General features: G+C 36.0%; 2 protein-coding genes across 3 annotated transcripts; one reads left to right on the forward strand and one right to left on the reverse strand.

The window, feature by feature from the left end:
• The first annotated feature begins 1,935 nt into the window (after window positions 1-1,935).
• On the forward strand, window positions 1,936-4,378 carry LOC145111426 (uncharacterized). The gene is made up of 3 exons (XM_079047703.1): window positions 1,936-2,907; window positions 2,993-3,632; window positions 3,699-4,378. Exons 1-3 carry the CDS (start codon window positions 1,936-1,938, stop codon window positions 4,376-4,378), a joined length of 2,292 nt encoding a protein of 763 aa, XP_078903829.1.
• Window positions 4,379-14,231: 9,853 nt separating this feature from the next.
• Window positions 14,232-16,114, reverse strand: LOC145115943 (large ribosomal subunit protein eL8y-like). Of its 2 annotated transcripts, XM_079052303.1 has the most exons (7): window positions 16,003-16,114; window positions 15,758-15,802; window positions 15,329-15,530; window positions 15,040-15,209; window positions 14,830-14,958; window positions 14,658-14,750; window positions 14,232-14,527 (listed from the first exon to the last, which is right to left on the reverse strand). In XM_079052303.1, the coding sequence occupies exons 1-7, from the start codon at window positions 16,003-16,005 to the stop codon at window positions 14,396-14,398; spliced, it is 774 nt and encodes a 257-aa protein (XP_078908429.1). In that variant the 5' UTR covers window positions 16,006-16,114; the 3' UTR covers window positions 14,232-14,395. The 2 variants fall into 2 exon arrangements, with proteins under 2 accessions (XP_078908429.1, XP_078908428.1); XM_079052302.1 differs by having other exon boundaries at window positions 14,830-15,209.
• Window positions 16,115-21,849: the final 5,735 nt, after the last annotated feature.

The raw sequence follows: 21,849 nt of genomic DNA on the forward strand, positions 1-21,849 counted from the left end.
AATAATATTCCACACAGGATGCAGCGTACAAAGTCTGACACATCCAAAATATTAATAGTGTTCCACAATTGATCTCTATGTGGACATTGGGACGTGTTTACGTCAAATTATGTTGTTTACCATTTTTTTTAATATTTACAAGCTCAATAAATATAGCTTTTTTTAATATTTTATAATTTACTCTCTAAACTAATATTGGTAGGACCAAAATAACTTTTGTGAAAATAGTTTATTATATCGAGGTTTCTTAGGCTATCTGGTGTGTATACAAGGTATTCACGTGTGTTTTCACGCCACCTCATCACAACTTTACTCCACAAACATCATTACAACACAATGGGATTGTTCACACGTAGAGAGAGGGAGGGAGAGAGAAGAACAAGAACAAGTGATGTCTTCGTGTTCGTCCCAACCAATCAATGTCTTTGTGATCTGTCGTGACTATCATCACTCCACAAGACATCTACGCCTTTTGGGGGCGTTGTTCACGTGTGGAAGGAGGGTGCCACGTAGGTACCTACATGTAAGAAGGCTTCCATATTGGCCAACCTTATGCTTTTTGGTTTAGTCATGTGGTGATAACATGATTCCAAGATGCTTAAAATGCAATTTTTTGCATATATAACTTCGCAGGTTAGTGGACTATGGGAAGAAGGATCAAGGAGGTTAGTGGACTATGGGAAGAAGGATCAAGGATGGTACGAAGGCTACGGTTAGGTATCTTTAAGCTCTAGTAACATAATTGATTTCAAGAATGCCTTCTTTGCTTTCTAATTAATTATTTGATGCCTATCTAGTATTTATATCCAACTAGGTGTTAAACCCGTGTATTACACAGATTGATTAAAAAAATATTAAATATTAAAGTGTAACATTAAATATTTTTTTTTAAATAAAATTTGGAAATAATAAGGAAGGAAGAAACATATTCGTTGCAATTTACTGTCACATTTATTACAACGAATACTTTACATATATAAGCATAAGTATTATCTGGCTTTTTAATTTTAAAATTTGAAAAAATCAATAAAATGACATGTGGATATTATTTATTTTAAAAATACTACAAAATGATAAGTGTCAAAACTTATAAGAGATTAACAAGTGGCAAAAAAAAACTTCATTTATTAGAGAGGATACTAACACCTACGGATATTTGACACATGCATCTTGTGGAATGTTGATTGCAAGCATTCAAGTACAAATCTTTCACAAACCCTACCGATGTATGGAGAATGGAGACAAAAGCAAAATTACCCATATTGTAATGATGTAATCTAGAAGTCTTATTGTGTTTTGATATAAAAAAGGGAAAATACCGCTAATAGACAAAAAAAAAAGGGGGCCAATTTCAAAATTTAGTCATAAAAAATGACTTTTCCGGCTATAGACACGCATTCCGCGGAGGACCCTCTGCGGACCTCCGCGGAGCGTTGTTTCCACCGCAGAATCTAATAAAGTGACAATTTTTTATTGTTTACAAAATTGCTCCGCGGGGTCCTCTGCGGAGACATTAACCCCTCCGCGGAGGGGATGGTTGGCTGGGGTTTTAATCCCTCCGCAGAGCCAGTGGCGAGGAGCTCCGCGGAGAGATTAATGACTCTGCGGAATGAATGGTTGGAACGTTTTTTTGACGGATTTTTTGATACAAATGTTGTTTTTTCATTTTCTTATCTCCATTTGCGATCAAATTTGTCTAGTGTTACTAATTTATTTTCCAAAAGAAAGATGAGTTTTGTTATTCTATGTACCGGGGGTTTTTGGCAGATAAGTAATGGGGTTAACACCTACGTTAGACCTAAGTTTAACAACTTAGGTATACTGCTTCCGCCAAACTTTGATCGTCGAATATTGTTTGATTTGGTTAAAAGTAAGGCTAATTTGTTCCATAGTAATATATCATTGTCATTTCAACACCCGGTTCATGGGTATGTTATGAATATTGTAGACGAAGCAGATGTTCATCAACTCAGAAATGTAATTTTTGAAACGAAGGAGATTGTGCATTTGTATTTGGAGGTGTTTGAGGGATGGGTCGAACCGACAGAAGCGGTTGAGAAGATTGTACCATACAATGTTGAAAACATTGTATCTGATAATGTTGAAGAGTGTCCAGAACAAGAAACTGTTGCAGTGAATACAGTGGAAGAAGAAAATTTATATGAGTTTGGAAGACTGGGTGACAAAACTTTGTCAGATGGTGAAGAGTCAAATGAAGGCTGGTCAGAAGATGAGTTCACACACGGGAAAAAAGCTTCAGACATATTTTACGGTATGCCTCCCATACCTGATTGTCCTGATCCTATTGTTGAACCCGAACCATTTCATAGTTTAGGTCCAAATGATGATATGTTTGTTCGTCAAACGTATGATAACAAACAACAACTAATATTTGCTTTGAGTCTTAAAGCTACCAGAGAAAAGTTTCAGTTTAAGACCAAACATTCTAACAAAAATCGTTATGAGGTATATTGTGAAATTGAGAACTGTAGTTGGCGTTTATATGCAAAACGCATTGTTCCCACTGATGAATTTGAAATCAGGAGTTTCAACAACGTGCACACATGTTCGTCATTACAGATACACCCTAATCATAAGCATGCTAATAAAAAAGTCATGGGTACTATATTGCATGAGATTATGGGAAAAACTCGTTCCAAGGTTTGGAGGCCTAATGAAATATCAAGGGATTTGAATGCTTTGCTGGAAATTAATGTAAATTACAAACAAGCTTGGCGTGCAAAACAATATGCTATGGAATTGTTGTTGGGATCCTCTGAAGAATGTTTTTCCAAACTTCCTATCTATTTTCACAATTTGAAGAGGCATAATCCCGGTACAGTGGCGTATATACAAACAGATTTTGAAGATTGTTTCGAGTGTTGTTTTTATGCCATTGGGAGCACGGTAAATACAAAAACTTGTTATTTAATATATAATTATTTGTAAAAAATTATAGAGTGTTTATGTGTTCCATTTTAATATATTGCAGATACGAGCGTTCAAACGTTTTTGTCGTAAAGTTATAATTATGGATGGTGCGCATTTGAAGGGTGATTTTAAGGGAACCATATTGCATGCAGTAGCTATGGATGGGAACAACCAGATAGTGCCCCTTGCGCACGGAATATGCAAAAAAGAGAGTGGTCTTACTTGGACATGGTTTCTTGAAAAGTTGTATGAATGTGTTGGTGATTGTCAAGAATTGACTTTTGTAACTGATCGGGGCGATGCAATTCGGGTTAGTATTGAAAATGTATTCCCTCAAGCTCATCATGGCGTGTGTGCTTTTCATCTACTAGGAAACATAGTACACAAGTTTGGGAAAAATGACAAAACAAAAGTGTTGTTTTGGAGGCTTGTGAAAGCTTACAAAAGAAATGTTTTTGAAGAATTGTGGTCTAGATTTAGTTCTACTAGGTCGCAAGTAGCGGCGTATCTAAGTGAAATTCCGCGTGCTAAATGGACTAGAGCATATTCCCCGTCGAAACGGTACGATTACATGACCTCTAACAGTGCAGAGTCCATGAACGCTTTATCTGTAGATGCAAGGAAGATGCCTATAATACCCCTTCTTGAGTTCTTCCGTCGTCTTTCTCAGGAATGGTGTAACAAGCATCGCATCGATGGAGGTATGAAATTAATTTAGACTTTATTTATCTCTAATAATAATTTAATTATATATATATTCTTTACAGGGAAACGTTCAACAGTGCTAACCGAGTGGGCTGAAAAAGTAGTTAGTAAAAATGAAGAGCGTACGACAGGATGGTCCGTTTCTGGTGTTTTAGATGCAATATATCAAGTGCATGATTTCAAACATGGTGGCATAGTTGATCTGAGGCAAGAGACTTGTACATGCAAATATTGGGAAGGAAATGGGTTGCCTTGTGGTCATGTCATAATGGTCTTAAAGCACTTGAAAAAAACTAACTTCGAACATTTGGCTATAGATGCTTACAAAATGGAAACGTACCGGAGTACGTATGAGGAGCCGGTTTACCCCCTTCCAGAACCGTGTGATTGGGAGATTCCTTCTGAGATGATGGTTGTTAAACCCCCGATAATGGATACACGTCAAGCTGGTAGACCAAGAAACAGAAATCGTATCCCGTCACAAGGTGAGGAACCTATAGTAAGAAGGTGTAGTAGATGTGATAGTACAACACATAATGCAGCGACTTGTCCGGCATTGGTCCCAATGAAACCAAAAAAGGCTAGAACAAATAGTGCGCCATCATGTAGTAACACAAAAGGGAAAGGGAATGGGACAAAAATGACGCAAGAGACAGTAGAGACGCACGGGACACAAGAGACGCGCTGGACGAGTGGGACGCAGAGAGAAGACTATTGTTCAACGTTTGATTTGAATGATTGATGGTGTATTTATTATTAATTATGTTTTGTTTTAGATGATATTAATTTGTGTACTTTGAAATGGTTTGTTTATTTTAAAGATGATTGATAATATTATGATTATCAATTTATGCTTTGTTTTAGAGGATATCAATTTATGTTTTGTTTTAGAATACTAACTAAAAAACGAAGATAATACATTCAACAAAACAGAAACATATATAGCAAACGTACAACAACAGTAATTAACTTAATGGAATTGCACACGTACAACAACAGTAATCAACTTAAGGGAATTGCAAAGGATACTTTTCTTTCTCCATTGTTATGTAGTCGTCCTTAATTCGTATTTTATCTTCCATATGGTCCTTTTGCCTCCCAAGTTCTATCATTTCCGCATCCTTGCCAGCTAGCCATTTTTCAGACAGTTTGATATTCTTCTTAGCTGTTTTTATCCAATCCTCATGATCTTTGATTTCTTGTTTAGTATTCGTCATCCTTTCCTCAACCTCTTTGCATTCCGCCGCAATGAGGTCACGACGTTCAGTGAGAGCTCGAGATGACGCTTTATCTTTTTTTTTTTGTTCTTCAGCCCCTTGTAGTTGTTGCAAAGTATCCTCAGACATATACCCGTCTCTTAAATTTGGTGATGGGGCAAGAAAAGGGTCGATCGGATCACAATAGAAACAATCAACTTCGTTGCACGAGCAAATATACAAACTTGAAGATGAACTCATTTGTAAATTTATAAAATATTTATAACTCTATACCAAAAATCCAACGACCATCCATGACTATAGATAGTCCCTTCAACTCCGCAGAGAAGTGTTTGTAAGTCCGCAGAGCTGTTTGTCTAGTCGTTGTCATCCGCAGAGAGGTGTTTGTCAGTTCGCAATAATGTTTGTCAGCTCGCAGAGTTGTTTGTCTAGTCGTTGTCATCCATACTTTATTTATTTAAAGGTAAACATTTTTTATTAAAAGGTAAATATTTATTATTAAAAACTAAACAACGCCAACAGACCATTACAACTACGGTTAACATACAACTGAATACAAATTAATATAGTTCAACTGAATTGTCGTGGAGGTAAGACCACAACACTTTCAACTGGTATTTCCCAATGCCTGCGGGTTGGAATAGGATTGACCGTCTCAGTTTGATAACCATTTCGATACATCGCGGTGCTTAACTTTAAATTTGCCATTCTATGGATTTCTGCAATTTCAAGCCTTTGTAGTGAAGCTATAGCATGCTCACAAGGTATACCGCATTTTTGCCATTTACCGCAACTACAAATACCACGATCTAATTGCACAGATTTGGTTGTTGAATACTTACTCACTTCATATTTTTCGCTAACAATATGCCTAATCCTACAACCATCCGAGTGTATAAATCTTTTATGAATCACCTTAAGTGCATAAGGCGTTAAAAGACCATGAAAATCTCCTGTGAAATGTACTGAATGAATAAACAAAAATTATGATGGCATAACGTATAATAACATATCAATTGACCATTTAAGTTATGTCCTAACTTATAATTACCTCCAAAAGCAGCACGTTGAAGATACACTGCTTGCATCGAGTCATGGACCATTTCAATGATTGTTGTTATTGGAAACTCATGCGTGTTTCTTCTAAACCAATTGACAACGTTGGGAATGTCAATGAATTTAATATTGAAACGTACTCTAGGAAAAAAAGCACGTACCCATTTTGCAATGGGAATATTGTCAAGCCAATGAAGATGATTCCCATTAACCTGATTTTGTAAGTTGTTCAAACATGCATAAAAATCAGACATATTATACGCTTTACAAGTCTTCCAGAACAACTGCTCTACCACTGTATTCCACGCGGTGGAAGCGCGTATTTTCTCGGCTATATTTTTACAACAATAGCCATGATATGAATCAGGGTAGACTCTTTGAACTGTAAAGTCTATGGAATCAGACATATGGCTTATGAAACCAACTTCTGTATTGTCACCTAAACATTCTTTAAGCCTCCTCATGAACCATAACCATGAATCGTCACAGTTTATGGTTCCCAAAGCAAACGCTATGAGAAGGGGTTGATGATTTCCATCTAAAGCAACCGCAATGTACATGGATGTTACGTACGTCCCAATTAGAGGTACATGATCAACGAATATGATTGGTATCATAGACGTGACAAACGTACGAATCTGCAAGTGAAGATAAGAATATTAGGTATATAACAACCTAAGGTAATTAAATGATTTATTATAACGGATTACATACCACACATCCCAATGCCACAAAACAAATTTTGAAACGATTGTACTGATCTTTCGTAATGTACGTGAAGGTGTTTGGATTGGTTCTTTGCAGATTATGGAAAAAACTCGGTAGGGTTGAGAAACTTTTTCTTAATACGTGATTTCCTGAACTCATTTTGACAACTCGGTAGGATTGGTTCAACTATCAGGTCGGACAAGGACAAGAACGACTAAAACCTGATATTGTTAGTAAATGGATGGATTTAAAGTTTAAAGTCACATGGTTCAATCGATGCTACAATCATGAGAAAATGCGACGCTCTCAAGCAGATGATGAAGAACTTCTTCAAGACGTGAATGGATATTACTTGTGCGAGTTTGATGGAACTGATTTCGAGTATACGGACGTTTGGAATCTGGTAAAAGATAAACCTTTTTTCATGTAGACGACTGTTTTATTTCCAATGTTTTATGTAATGTTTGTTAGTCGTAAGAAACCTTTTTCATGTAGACGACTCTTTTGTAATGTTTTTATGTTATTTGTAATGTTTATTGTGTTTGATTGTATGGTTTCGTAACATTTGTTGCTGAATTACATACTAGAAACAAGTATTTAATATTATTATATATATACAAAGTTCCTAATATCAACTTATATAGTTAGGCCTATATAGTATCCCAAATAACATTTGCCATCTTATTTTTGTAGAGAAATCTCGCATCTCTACGTGCCGTAGAAATCTTCACTGGTACCCCCGAAACAATCATTTCCATAAACATGCATACAAATACTCCACAATCCCCTCTGTCAAGACTATATTCTTGTTGTGGCACGTCTACAACATCAACAAACTCCAGCTTTGCTTTGTCTTTGTGTCCAACGGGGAAATGGTTCCAGTACTCAATGACATCTAACTCTGAGATAATACTATCTCCAAAACTTGTGAATTCTCCACCAGTTAAGTACTTTGAGAAGTAACCCGCATTCGTGCTGAATCATAAATTTCTACTTTCCAGGTATCTAAATGTAGCACCGCCATAATGTTAGGAATCGGACCGGGTACACGCAGCGGAAACACACTATCACACACACAAACACACGAAGGAAATAAAGCAAGAAGGAACACAAGGATTTTACGTGGTTCGGATTCGGTGTAAATCCTACGTCCACGGGCGCAACTAGATTTTATATTAACTCACTATAAGATTACAAATGGTAATATCACTCAGCACTTTTGTTGTTCTACGCTACATCGCTCTTCTTACAATTCATATATATATATATATATATATATATATATATATATATATATATATATATATATATATATATATATATATAGGAGAGAGTCGTAAGCCTTTTTCTTTTGTTTACACAAATTGCCGTTATATTTGACTAGAATATATATATGCCGCAAAGTTTGAAAAAAAAAAGAATGCGTTGATTTCTTTAGCCGTCCAAAATAGAGTCGCCGTCCACTTCAATATTATTAAACAATTGATAGTGTGTCCAATTCAATATTCAATTGTTTTAATTTACAAGTTTCATTTATGGCCCTTGAATTCTTAGGAACTTGTCAATTTATTCAAGACTCCATAAATCTTAACAATCTCCCACTTGGAGGCTTGAACAACTTTAGCTTTTCTCCGCCATTCAACTCTCAATTACTCCAGTAATCTTAAAAAACAACCAAGTCCTTTTAGGCTTCCAGTTCCAAAGAACAAGCTAAAACTTAGTCTGATTTCTCTAGTTGCAGCCGCCCCTCATCATCAATTACTAGAAGGGCCAGTTGAAGCTCCCACTAGCTCCAACTTAGCCGTGGCTAATCCCGCCACCAACTCATCCTCTGTCTCAACCGGTTTGGACACTCCACCAGATCCAGAGATACACCGAGGACTACTAACACTCTCCAAACTTTGCAAACTTCCAACAAGAGAGAATTTTCCAGTCTTAGTCTTCAAAACCCAACGGCTCTTTGTAACTGTACCCGAAACACGTCCCGTGCTCCCATTGTCACCAAATCCCCTGAATGGTTTAGACTTTCGAACTCGTTCAGCTAACATCCTTTTGGCTTCAGACTTCATGTTTGCAAAATGAAGTCTCTTAGCACTAGATTTAGCGAACCAAATTTTGTCTTGCTTAACAGGGACGGTCATACTTCCCTCAGCAGGTACCTCAACCATATACAATGACCCACACTTCATACCATGAGCAATCACCAGATTATCATTGACCACCATCCATTTACCACCACCAAACCTTACTTCCAGTCCTTGTTTATCCAGCTGACCAACAGAAATCAATTTCTTCTTCAGCTCCGGAATCACCTTGACATTTTTCAGGTTCCATGTAGTTCCCAATGAAGTAACCAGATCAATATCTCCCATGCCCGTTACCTGAAGCATCTCGTCATTTGCCAACCGTACCTTCCCAAAATCTCCTTCTTTTAGATTCACCATCGTTTCCCCGTTGTCCATGGCGTGAAACGAAGCCCCTGAATCCATGACCCAAGAGTCTACAGAACTTTCTAACTGAGTATCAATGCATCATCCTCAGACACACTCTCAGCACCGGTAATGTTCAATTCTTTCTTTGGACATTGACTCTTAACATGTCCCACCTCCTGGCAGTTCCAGCACTTCACATTCTTCCTAGTTCTAGATGAACTTCTTCCCCGACTCCCACTGCTTCCACTATTCCTGCTATTCCCTCTCCCTATTCCGATATTTAATAACTCAGAAGAAGAAGATCCACCTTGATTCTTGCGTCTGATATCTTCGCCAAGAACCAAATCTCTAACCCCTTCAAAAGTCATACCACTGGTCCCCACGGAACTCGTAACAGCAGTAACTGTTCCGGACCAGCTATCAGGTAGAGAAGCTAGTAGCAGTGATGCTTGAGTCTCGTTATCAAATTTAATTCCCACAGATGATAATCTGGACAGAATTGAATTTAGATTGTTAATGTGAACCGTAACTGAGCCTTCCTCATTCATCCTTGTAGTGAACAACTCCTTCATCAAGAACACCTTGTTAGCCGCCGATGGTTTCTCATACATATTTGACAGAGCCTCCATCATACCACGCGCCGTGGTTTCATTCATGATGTTGAAAGCAACGCTCTTCGTCAACGACAATGTAATAACCGCCTTGGCTTTCTTGTCCTTTGAGTTCCACGCATCTTCAGCAGCTTTTTCCATTTTCTCCGGTTTGTCTCCGAGTACCACGTCCAAGTCTTTCTGACATAGCAATGCTTCTAATTGCATTTTCCACCAGCTAAAATCAGAACCATTGAACCTTTCGATTATAATCTTGTCTTCAGCCATTACGACAAACAAGATACAAATCAGGTACACTCGTGCGTGATAAAAAAAACGATCGTACCCTCCAAACCTCGCTAACCAGGCTTTGATACCAGTTGTTAGGAATCGGACCGGGTACACGCAGCGGAAACACACTATCACACACACAAACACACGAAGGAAATAAAGCAAGAAGGAACACAAGGATTTTACGTGGTTCGGATTCGGTGTAAATCCTACGTCCACGGGCGCAACTAGATTTTATATTAACTCACTATAAGATTACAAATGGTAATATCACTCAGCACTTTTGTTGTTCTACGCTACATCGCTCTTCTTACAATTCATATATATATATATATATATATATATATATATATATATATATATATATATATATATATATATATATATATATATAGGAGAGAGCCGTAAGCCTTTTTCTTTTGTTTACACAAATTGCCGCTATATTTGACTAGAATATATATATGCCGCAAAGTTTGAAAAAAAAAAGAATGCGTTGATTTCTTTAGCCGTCCAAAATAGAGCCGCCGTCCACTTCAATATTATTAAACAATTGATAGTGCGTCCAATTCAATATTCAATTCTTTTAATTTACAAGTTTCATTTATGGCCCTTGAATTCTTAGGAACTTGTCAATTTATTCAAGACTCCATAAATCTTAACACATAAACTAATGGGCACTAATAACATTTATTACGAATAGAACCTGCAAAAAATAATATAAATTAAATACTCGTAATTTCAGTAATATTATATTTATAAAATAATAATTATTAAAGTTAACTAACCATATCCACATCCTTCCATTTAGGACAACCTCCAAAACCATTTGCTACATTCCTTAAAAATAATGATTTTTCGGGTTCCAAATTGATTTCTTGTGGAAATATGGTCCACCTAGCATTCGCCGGCCGCCTTTCCATCAACAAGGAACTCCATATCGCAATATGCTGTACATTTTAAGATAAAAATGTTAGAATTATTTATATAAATTCTAGTCTAAAAAAATAGTTAAAATTTTAATTAAAGGAATGTTACCGAAGAAAGTAACCACCCTTTGTCAGTAACAGAAAGTAACCTCGACCAAAAATTCATATCTAGTGGGAGAATATGCAGCCTATGTTTAGTGATGAGTTTGGAAGAGAGCACACTCCATTCTTTCCAAAAACTCATCGGACTATTACTATAAATACTGTCCAACAAGAGATGGTTTGAAACGTCACTACTCTCTGCATTGACAATGTCCTCATTTGTTTTTTTAGGACTCTCCTCTATTTTTTTCTTCCTTGTCTTGCTGATTTTCTTCAATTTTGCTGTCGATTGCATCTAAAAAATCAACATGTCAATAATGTAATATTTTAGAAATATACCAAATTTAAAATATGAATTTTTTACCACTGTGAACGGAGTCCGCTGATACCATGCAACAACCCTCTTTCGTTGCGGCCTACCAATAGGAGTCACTATTTTTGTGTCATGTTCACCCACGTCTTGTGACGGCTCACCATGCGTAGGTGTAGGCGCAACTTTCTCCTCCAAACCACCATAGTCGAACTGTGTATCATGGTAATATGGTTCTTCATCCTCTTCATTTATCATCTCCTCCTCCTCCTCCTCTACAAACCGTTTGTTTGGCTCATCTTTTTCATGTAATACACGATCTACTTTAGATGATAACTCAGCCACAACGCCTAGTAGACGCTTCACTAATGCCTTTGTGCTACTCTTCTTCTTCTTTACGACCCTCGTTGATGTGTCGCTTGACGTATAAGTTGTTTCTATTTCAGGATGTTGCGAGGAAGAAGCATTTGTGGCAGATTCAGTCGAACATGTATCCGACTTGTACATAGTTCTTCGAGGAGGCGAGGCAACAACAGGTGGACTATTTCGGACCGGACTATGTTGCGGTGGAGGAGACTCTTCATGGTTAAGAGTCCAATTGACATAGCGAACATAAAACGGCAACATCAGCTCCGTCCCATTTGCCACGACTGGAATAGGTACGTTGTTAGGCTACAAAAATTAAAATCAAATTGTTAGTTTAAAATGAAAATACGTTGGAATTTATAAGTATAAATAATCCTTAATATAAAAAGCATACCACAAGCACGTTGATTATTCGACGACAGTTATCCCAAGATAACGGTGTTTTACTTCTCCACGACCTCATCTGCGGCAATTCTGTCGGGATGCGTACATAAAATTTGGTTGCCTCGGGGAACGTCTCCAAAATCCAGATCTATAGAAAGAAAATTTAAGTATCACGCTATTATATTTTATACTACAAACCGAAGTTCAATGTTATTATCGTATAAAAACAAAACAATGATAAGTAATTAAATTTATTAGAAAATAACCTTAAACGACAGCATAAAACCAGGAACGATATACTTGTGTATTTTCTTGGATTCGGGATTGGCCTCCTTGAATTGTCTAAATTCTACTATTTTCTTAAACATTTCACGCATCATCCGCGAAGTATACCTCCAAAAATACGTACTTCATGCAAACCTGCAATTTTCATATTGTATATTATAGTTATTATTATTGTATTCTATTTTTACACAATATTTAAATGTAATACCTGTTCCAATCATCTCTATTATCAGCAAGCTTGTATATTGCAACGGGAATGCACGTTTTAACGTCCCGTCCGTGGAGTCCCTTCAACACAAAAACAAGCTGGATAAGCATCACAGCATCTTCATCTTGAACTGCTAAATATTTTGGAGACATAATGAAGTCTTCCAAATCTTTCAACCGCATACGCGCATCAGAAATGTCTGGGAACAACCGAGCACGAAGACTTGAATTTGACCGGCCTTTTTCATCGTGGAGTAAATCCACATAAGGACCAACTTTTAAACCACAAATGAGAATATATTCCGTTTCACCAAAATCCAAATGCGTCCCTTGTATATCAAAAAAAAACCTCCCCATTTCAAATATTTCTTGAGACCTTACTTCGTGCAACATCATCAAATGCACAAGTAACGGATCACCATGTGGGATATGCATTCCTAAGAATATTCCAAACGGCGAAGCTTCGAATAATTGTCGTTGTGATTGTGTTAGCCGCGGAAAATAATCTTTAATGATAATACCCACCACACCTTTTAAAGTTAAATCCGCTTTTTGATTGAGATCTAAATGCTGCAAAACATAAGATTTAATTTAATTTAATTTAATATAAAAGGACATGAAAAAAAAATTAGGAAATTATGTTTAAGGTCATTCCGCGGAGGCTTTAGGTCATTCCGCGGAGAAGGCTCTGCGGATAGACCAACACCTCCGCGGATAGACCAAATCCGCTTTTTTAAACAGCATACTTCACTCCGCGGAGGGTGCTCTGTGGACTGATATAACCCTCCGCTGAGAGACATACACCTCCGCGGAATGGATCATCACCATTCCGGAACCCACCTGTCGAACTCCATTTTTTGCTATCTAAATTTTTTAATTTTGCCTATTTATTCAGTTTAATATAATCGGTTTTCAACAAATTTCATACATATACAACATTAATCCAAAGAAAGGAATGTGAGAAATACCCGGGATCCTAAACCGTAGCTCAAAATATTGGGGAGATTGTCCTCCATTACTGCCGGAATGACGTCGTAATCGAAGTCCTGGTCGCCGGTTTGGACGTCGGAAAATGACGTCGTTTGCTATCGTGGTCGCCGGAATCTTCGGTGGTAAGTCGATGCGGAGAACCGTCTTTGTCAAAGAGGAATCGGGGGACCAGTGGGGGGACCAAAGAGGAGGGTCCGATTTTGTCAAAAAGAAGACGGGCAAATGACAAAAACACCCCTCTCCGCGGAGGTAATATCGATCCAAGGAGGTCCGCAGAGGGCCCTCCACGGAATGCGTGTCTATAAGTAGAAAAATCATTTTTTATGACTAAATTTTGAAATTGACCTTCTTTTTTTTGTCTATTAGCGGTATTTTCCCTATAAAAAATCAAGTGGTTCGAGGTTTGTAACTTTTATAATATATAATAGAAGCTTTGGTACAAGGTAAAGAGTTGAGTCACCATTATTGCTATAGCTTTTAATACCACCCAAACTAGAGTTGGTCCCACACCACTATAGAGTTAAGTCGTTTCACGAAGCTTAATTATGGATCATACCAGTATTATTCTATAGATTAAATTAATAAAATTAATTTATAAGTGTAAAAAAGCTCTGTTAACATGCCAACTGCTTTGAAGAAGACGACTCTTTCCATATTAAAAACATAAATCATAAGTCCGAGTGTTTTGTAGCACTTTAAACACATAACCAATTTAATTTTTCTAAGGCAACTCACTTCGAATCAATAATTATCATAAATCCAAAAACCAAACACATACAATAACCATAACAAGTAAATATTTGTCCTTTCAAAATTTCGAAACGAAAAATAACCTTAAATTTAGATTTTCTAAAACAAAAATCAAAACCAGAAAGTACATTACGAAAAGCATAATCTAATTCAACCTCTGAGCAGCCTCCTTTGCAAGAACCCTCTCTTTTGCCTTAGTTTTTGCCTGTGACTTGGAACCCATTATTCCACCACCCCACTTCTTCCTGTACTCCTCATACTTGTCATTGAAGTTAGCCTGAAACACCAAATCAAACATCATAAATCAAATGAATCAGGTCTGCAAATTTTTACTAAAAATTAATACTACAAGGGAATTCAAGTCTTTTGCCCAAATGACAGATCAAGAAAAAGTGTGCTATGTTTACCTTGATGGCCTCCAATACTCGGCTGAATTCCATTTTATCCTCGTTCTTGACTGTGGTCAAACACAACGCTGCTGCAGTTTTCTGATGGACAATCTGAATCATACAAAAAGAATTGTTACTCACAACTGAAAATGAAAAAAAGAAAGGTAAAAAATATAAGGGAAAAACTTACAGTTCCTAAACGAGATTTCCCCTTTACAATGCAGTAAGGGATTTCCATCTTTCTGCAGAGTGCAGGAAGCCAGACAACCAATTCAATTGGATCAACATCATGGGCAATGATCACCAATTGTGCCTTGTTCTGAAATGTAACATAAGATGCCATTAAGCACTTTAGAAGAAAAAGAAATAGAAGATTACAGTGAGTGTAAATGAGAAAAACCTGCTCGATAAGGTAGGTGATATGGTTAAGACCATACTTCACAACAATGGGTTTCTTAGCTTCAACAGTCTTTCCTTCTGATTCAGCTTGAGCTCTCTTCAAAAGGCGTTCCTTTTTGGCTGCTTTGTCTTCCGGCCTGTACTTGAGTAGCATCTTGAACAAAGTCGTTGCTTCATAATTTCATAAACAGAGATATGTCTATCAGTTTGATGAAACTCGGTGGAATATAAAAGGAGTAAGAACATAGTTGGAATTAGAGCAAGACTATGGTTTAGGATGAACATAATACCGAGATTTTTGTCAAGGGTTTTGGTAAACTGGTTCAAGGCTGGTGGGACCTTCAAACGCTGCTTGAGGATTCTCCTCTTTCTTTGAATTCGGACGACTTGAGGCCATCTTACGAATCTGTGAAGATCCTTCTTAGGAGGCAAAGCTCCACCGATTCCAAATTGCTTTGGTCGTTTCTCGAACAATGGATTCGCGACCTTCTCCTGGGAAATTAGATAGACTCGTAGATATTAACAACAGAACAATTCCGATCATACTCCAGAGGTTTACTCCAGATGTTTTCAAAATATGTAGTTTGATTTCTTCTTATGAGTAAACGAATTTCAGTTTCAAAATCTATGTTATCGAATCGAGTTTACTTCGAATATATAAATGCTACTTTTAGCTATGGAAATGAATGAAATCCGGAAATCAGTCTCAGTTGTCATACCGTTTTCTTCTTGGTTACAATCGGCTTTCCACCCTTCTTCGGAGCCTGCAAGTAATAAGATATTACACGACTATGATTAGCATTATACAAACAAAATCCGCCTAAATCAACTTAAAATTTTGAAAATTAACGATTAATCAACCATCCTATAGAGCTGGGAGTAGAGTTGGATAACCAGCGTATGCACATTTCCTTACAATACGAACAGAAAACATGAGATAGTTAGATGGAGTTAGGATGCTCACCATTTGTGAAAACTTGGATTCGCAGCTTCGAAACGGCGATGACGAAGAACCCTAACACAAATGTATAGGGGTTTTCCTTTTACCAAGGCATAAAACGATGTGATCTGATATTTAGGGTTTCGCAAACCAATGAAATTAGAGTTGGGCTTGGCTTGGTTACCGCCTGGTTTGTAAACTCTCTCTACGGCCCAATTCAAGGTTTATGAGTTATGACTTTATGCGTATTGGATAGTTGGATTTACTCCAAAATAATTAGAAGTGATAAGTGGATTTTAGAAGTTAATTAGAAGTGATAAGTGGATTTTAGAAGTTAAGTAATCGGCTATTGGAACATCTAGATTAGTTTGTATGTGAATTTTAATGTAAACAGACAATATGGTCTAAAGTGACAAAAGTTATAAAATGTTAAACATTGTTTGGTTGATACATTGTTATACGATGAAATGATTTTTGGAAATCGTTTTATGAAACATTTCATTATGCACCAAAAGCTGATGTTTAGACAATGTATGAATATCATGCTCGTCAAATTTTAGTAAATCCCTAGGATCAACAAGTCGAATCTGATCCTTTTTCATCTTGATAACCACAGTTGTTGTCGCCTCATCATAAACCCAAAATAATAAATCATTCAACCATTAGAATATGTGTTGGATCATTAATTGTGTAATTTTAGTTTAAAGGATAAAAATGAAAGATTTTGATAAGTACTAAAACGTGCATAATAGTCTACTAGAATGTGACGCATGTATACCTTTTTGACGTAAAACAATGATGTATGTTGTTATTTTAAACATGGGCAATATACAACGATAACGTGGCGCATAAAATGGTATGATATGGTGCGTCTTGAAGTGCGATGATGAACTAAGAGTAACAAGAATACAATGCGTGCATGCTAACCTGAATGAGTCGCGACGTGTGAATGTGTCGCGGCTTAAGAAGTATGTGACGCGTACATATAGATTGCGCGACACATAACCAATGTCGGATGAGATATTTATCATGCTCTAAGTAAGTCATTGTTCCTCATTCCACCTATTTGATAGGCAGAGACAAGAGACGATTTTTTGTATTTGAGCCAAGATCAAACCTACAATCAAGGGATTGCAAATGATATGCAAGAATCAAGTCATTTAAGTAAATTAAAGTATCTTGGTCCTATCTCTTCTAATTTAAACTTCAATGTTCAACAATGGTGGAGTTGAAAGATTTGATAGAACTTTGTTCAAATGACTTGAATCCATAATATGATGTAGTTAGAAGAGTTGTAGTCACAATTTTAAGCTTCTTATGGTGAATTGATGGTGGAATTGAATTTGAAAATGATAAACTCAAACCCTAATTAGGTAATTTGTTGGATAAATGAAATTATTTAATATATTAAGACATGTGGATGATATATTCATGATATTTAATTAGTTTTGATGACGTTGAAAAATCAATCAACTAAATAAATTGTTAAGATACTTGAAATTAAGTTCATGTCTTAATGAATCAAGACATATATATTAACTAATGTAAGCACCTTTTTCAATGGAGTTTTTTTGTGGTTTATTTGTATCGGATTATAAAGTTGAACCTATTAATTTCTTTTTTAATATTGCAAGTTTTACACTTAATTTTCATACTAGTAGCACAATTAATGAACGTAATTTTGTGGTACATTAATATCGTATTATGAAGTTAAACTTATTAATTACTTTTTAATATTGCAAGTTTTATATGTGAATTTTCATGTTAGCAATACAAATTGATAATGTTGGTTTCTAGTTGATATTTTTGGTACATGTATGTGTTGAATACAATTGAATGTTAATGTAATCATATGTGGCTATTGAAATTTAAAAACTTGAAGTACTTTTCACGGTTAATGCATATTTACTACATTTTTTTTATAATTTTCAATTTTAATAGCCAAGCTCGTTAATGCGCTCATATGTGCCAATTAACGAGCTCGGGTTATGATACAAACAAGTTGATCTAAATTCGAGCTAAAGCTCGTTTAGGCTTCACAAACAAACGAGTTAGTTTTGGGCTAACACTCCATGCTTGAAACGAGCTCAAGCTCGAGCTTATATAACTTTAAATCAGCCTAACTCGATTAGTGTCAATTTGGGCTCTGTTCAACTCGTTTACATCCTTATACCCATGATATGAAACCCTCTGGTAAATCTACTAATGCGTGTTTCCCTCATATCCACTCGAATACAAAAAAACATCAGTTGACATGAACGTTGATATTCCTTCCAACGGGTCAGTTAAGCAATTTACATATGATTCGTTCTTAGCGAAAACTCCAACACATCTAAATACACCAAAAAGAGCATCATTAAATATATCATGTTGGTACTTGAAACTAATAAGTTCTTTATAATGTACGACATGCCCCCTAAATGAGTTTGAGCATGCCATGCGGCAAACTAGACATTAACCATCTCCAGAGGATTTGGAAAGTTGGATTTGGCTACGGGCCTAATGACCGTTTGGGGCCCAATATTTATGATGGGAAGTTACATGTAGAAACACCTTGACATATTTTATTTAAGTGCTAGTATTTGTTTTATACATCTCCCTCTCTCTCTCTCTCTCTCTCTCTATATATATATATATATATATATATATATATATATATATATGTTTTAAAGGTAACAATATAATTTATATATATAATATTATTTTTAACTATTGTTGTTGTAAGTTATTTAAAATAACTTATTTGAGAACTCTTAATTATTTTAATTTGGATTCATAAATTTAACTTTTTTTAAATTTATTTGATAAATATTGTTAGTTTCTTTGATTGTAATTATTTAAAACAACAAACATTGTTTTTTAAATATAACATTATAATTTTTATATAATATTACTTTTAACTATTCTTATTGTAAGTTATTTTTAAGCTACTTATTTGAAATTTCTTAACGGTTATAAAAATAGGTTCACGGTTTTTTTTGGTTAATTTATGATGACAATTTAGGTTTAACTCTATAATTTATAACTTTTAACTATTTATAAAATAGTCCATCAATTTTTTCAAGTTTAACTGAAATTTTGATTTAAGTTAATCATTTAACATTATATTGAGATTAATAATTTAACTATTTTGCATAAAATTGTAACACCCTGACTCCCATGTATAAATTTTACAGTTTTATATTCATGTTTAAAGGCTTACTCGACGAGTTGGATGCCCCAACTCGTCGTGTAGAAACGGATAATGGTCGCGTGACTTTAGGGACCTACTCGACGAGTTGGAGGACCCAACTCGACGAGTTAGAGCTGGAATATGAAACCCTAATTTTTAGGGTTTGCACCCTATTTAAAGGACCTTGAGTCCTTCCTCCCAGCCTCCTTACCACCTTTTGACGACCAGAAGAAACCCTAGTCAATCTAAACCTTGTTCTTGAGTGTGTGAGAGGCTAAGGTGTGTTTTTGGTGCATTTGTTGAAGAAGCTTGGAGTTTTAGAAGCTTGGAACGAGAAGAAGCCTGTAGATCCGGTGTCTACATTGCCTTGGCTTGAGTTTGAAAGTAAAAAGCCTTTACCTTGGTCTTCCATTTGTTATATCTCTTCGTATGTGAGAAAATGGGGCAATTTGGTGCAAAAAGGAGTCACTTTCAGATTTGAGCTTGTCACAAGGCCATAGTTTCAGATCTGGACTCCTCTAGGCCCTTATGGACATAAATGTTGGATTAGTGTCTAAGTCCATAACTATAATTGGTATGTACTTGACCCGAGAGTATCATGGTCTATTTGGGTTGCATATCATCAGGACAATTTGTTAGGATGGACTTTTGAGAAGAGGTTATTTATGATTTATTAATATATTATAAGTTCTAATATATTAATATGAAATCATATTATTTAATTAGTATTGATCAAGAATTAATTTAGTGATCAAAACAGACTAATTGAATAATTAGGGATTGATTGTGTAAATCATTCATTCTTATAAAGTGGGCTTGTGATCCATATTTCTTCATGTTGGGCTAAACCCATGTGGTGAACCATGGATACTCCATGGAGGTTAAAACCCATGGAGCCTAAGGAATATGGAAAGTCATGCATATTAGGGTTTGCATGGTGTAACCCTAGTTGTGCCACACTATATAAGAAGCCCCTTGGTTGGTGAAAAAGGGCACTAGTGATCTTTGGAAGAGTCATAGAACCGATTTCTAGAGCAAGCCATTCTCTCTCAAGTTATCCTTTGTCCTAGGTGTGTTGTGATTCCATTTGAGGCATTCACACTATTGGTGCTAAGTTTTTAAAGGCCAAATACATCAAGGGCAACAAGCTATAACAGAAGGTATGTTATCTAACTTGTTTTATTGTCCAAGTATCAAAGTTTTGTATGCTAGTTAGGATAATACCTTGGAAAATGGAAGTTTGCATTTATAATAGAGAAAACATAGATCCAATGTATTTAGGGTTGCATGTACACCTTAGGAGTGTTAGAATGCTCAAAAATCATCAGTGGTATCAGAGCCTAGGGTTGTTTTCAATTATACTTGATGCTACTTGTTGTTTAAGCTTGAAAAACCGATTTTCTGTTGTTCTGGACAGTGGACTCGCCGAGTCCACTGGGGGACTCACTGAGTCCCAGCACAATTTTGACCAACTCGCCGAGTTTGTTCTTGCATTCGACGAGTTGGTGCTCCAGAATGCAAATTTTCGATGTTTTTGGCTAGAATTGGACTAAGATCATTACCCTAAGCTATTTTTGAACTTATAAACCTGTTTTTGATGTGGTAATGATCATGCTTATCCAATTTCTAAGATAACTGTCAAAGTTTCATATTTTGTATTAGTTTATATGATTATGCTAATTACATGAAATTTGTTTGATATGAGTTATCCTGTTCATATGAGTTTAATCTAGATCATGGACATTATTTTGACATGCTTGTTAGTTTATTTGATGATCTTTATGGCCTTTAATGTACTCCATAACTTGTCATCAAGTTATGGAATGTTAAAAGTTGTTCTTTTAAAGCGTTCATTAAACTCATATGTTATGATATTGAAGAGTCTTTTTCCATAAATGTTTTTATGAACTCCATAACTTGTCCTCAAGTTATGGAATTTCAAGAGTCTTTTCATTAAAGTATATATTAAACTCATATGTTATGGATTCCAAAAGTTTTTGAATAGTTCAAAACTTGCCCTCAATTTTGGAATGTGTAAAGTTTCACTTTTTTAATACTTTAGTTCCAAACCCTAGAGTTTTAAAAGTTTAAAATTCAACCCTTATACTATTATAATATTATAGGTTTAATATTTATATATATGTATAAGAGTAAAGTCAGTCTTACCGTTAGTAGGCCTCATTCACGAAGTCGGTCTATAAGGGGGGTATAAGGTTACTGCCTATAAAATGGCAATTTAATGGGTGTCCACTCTCACCACCGCTTCCTTGACTGGTGGAAGGTCGTTAGCCGAACGGGTTTGACATGACATTTAAACTCTCATTAAAAGTATAATGAAATACTAAGTAACTAAACACTTATAAATTCCCAATCTTAGTTACTTAGGAAAAATGTGAATTTGGTGCTAACCCATGAAATTTCACTTTGCACCTTATTAAGTCGTTAGTGGAGCGTGTGTGGTTAACCGTCACACTAATCTGGACTGACAGTGCGTGGCAAAGGGTAGCTTGATGTTAATCATAGATCAATGGAGCATGTGTTGTTAACTGGCACGTTGATTAGGTAGTTGTAAGATTGGGTGTACCAAGCTAATTTGCATGGTTATTCACACCTTGTTTGTGATCCTCGACATCCCAATCACAAACTTGAAGGGCACAATCGAGATTTAAATATGCCATTGAAAAGTTCAATGAATCTCA

The sequence above is a fragment of the Lactuca virosa genome, chromosome 5, assembly GCF_052849685.1.
Source record: "Lactuca virosa cultivar CGN04683 chromosome 5, Lactuca_virosa_CGN04683_v6, whole genome shotgun sequence".
NCBI lineage: Eukaryota > Viridiplantae > Streptophyta > Magnoliopsida > Asterales > Asteraceae > Lactuca > Lactuca virosa.

Bases quoted from the DNA above. Each gene is read 5' to 3' on its own strand.
- LOC145111426 (XM_079047703.1), top strand. From the start codon at position 1,936: ATGAATATTGTAGACGAAGCAGATGTTCATCAACTCAGAAATGTAATT. The intron at 2,908-2,992 runs GTAAATACAAAA...AATATATTGCAG, and splicing joins TTTATGCCATTGGGAGCACG to ATACGAGCGTTCAAACGTTT. The intron at 3,633-3,698 runs GTATGAAATTAA...TATTCTTTACAG, and splicing joins CAAGCATCGCATCGATGGAG to GGAAACGTTCAACAGTGCTA.
- LOC145115943 (XM_079052302.1), bottom strand. The intron at 14,751-14,829 runs GTAAGTTTTTCC...TGTATGATTCAG, and splicing joins GGAAATCTCGTTTAGGAACT to ATTGTCCATCAGAAAACTGC. The intron at 14,528-14,657 runs GTAAACATAGCA...TTGGTGTTTCAG, and splicing joins GAGTATTGGAGGCCATCAAG to GCTAACTTCAATGACAAGTA.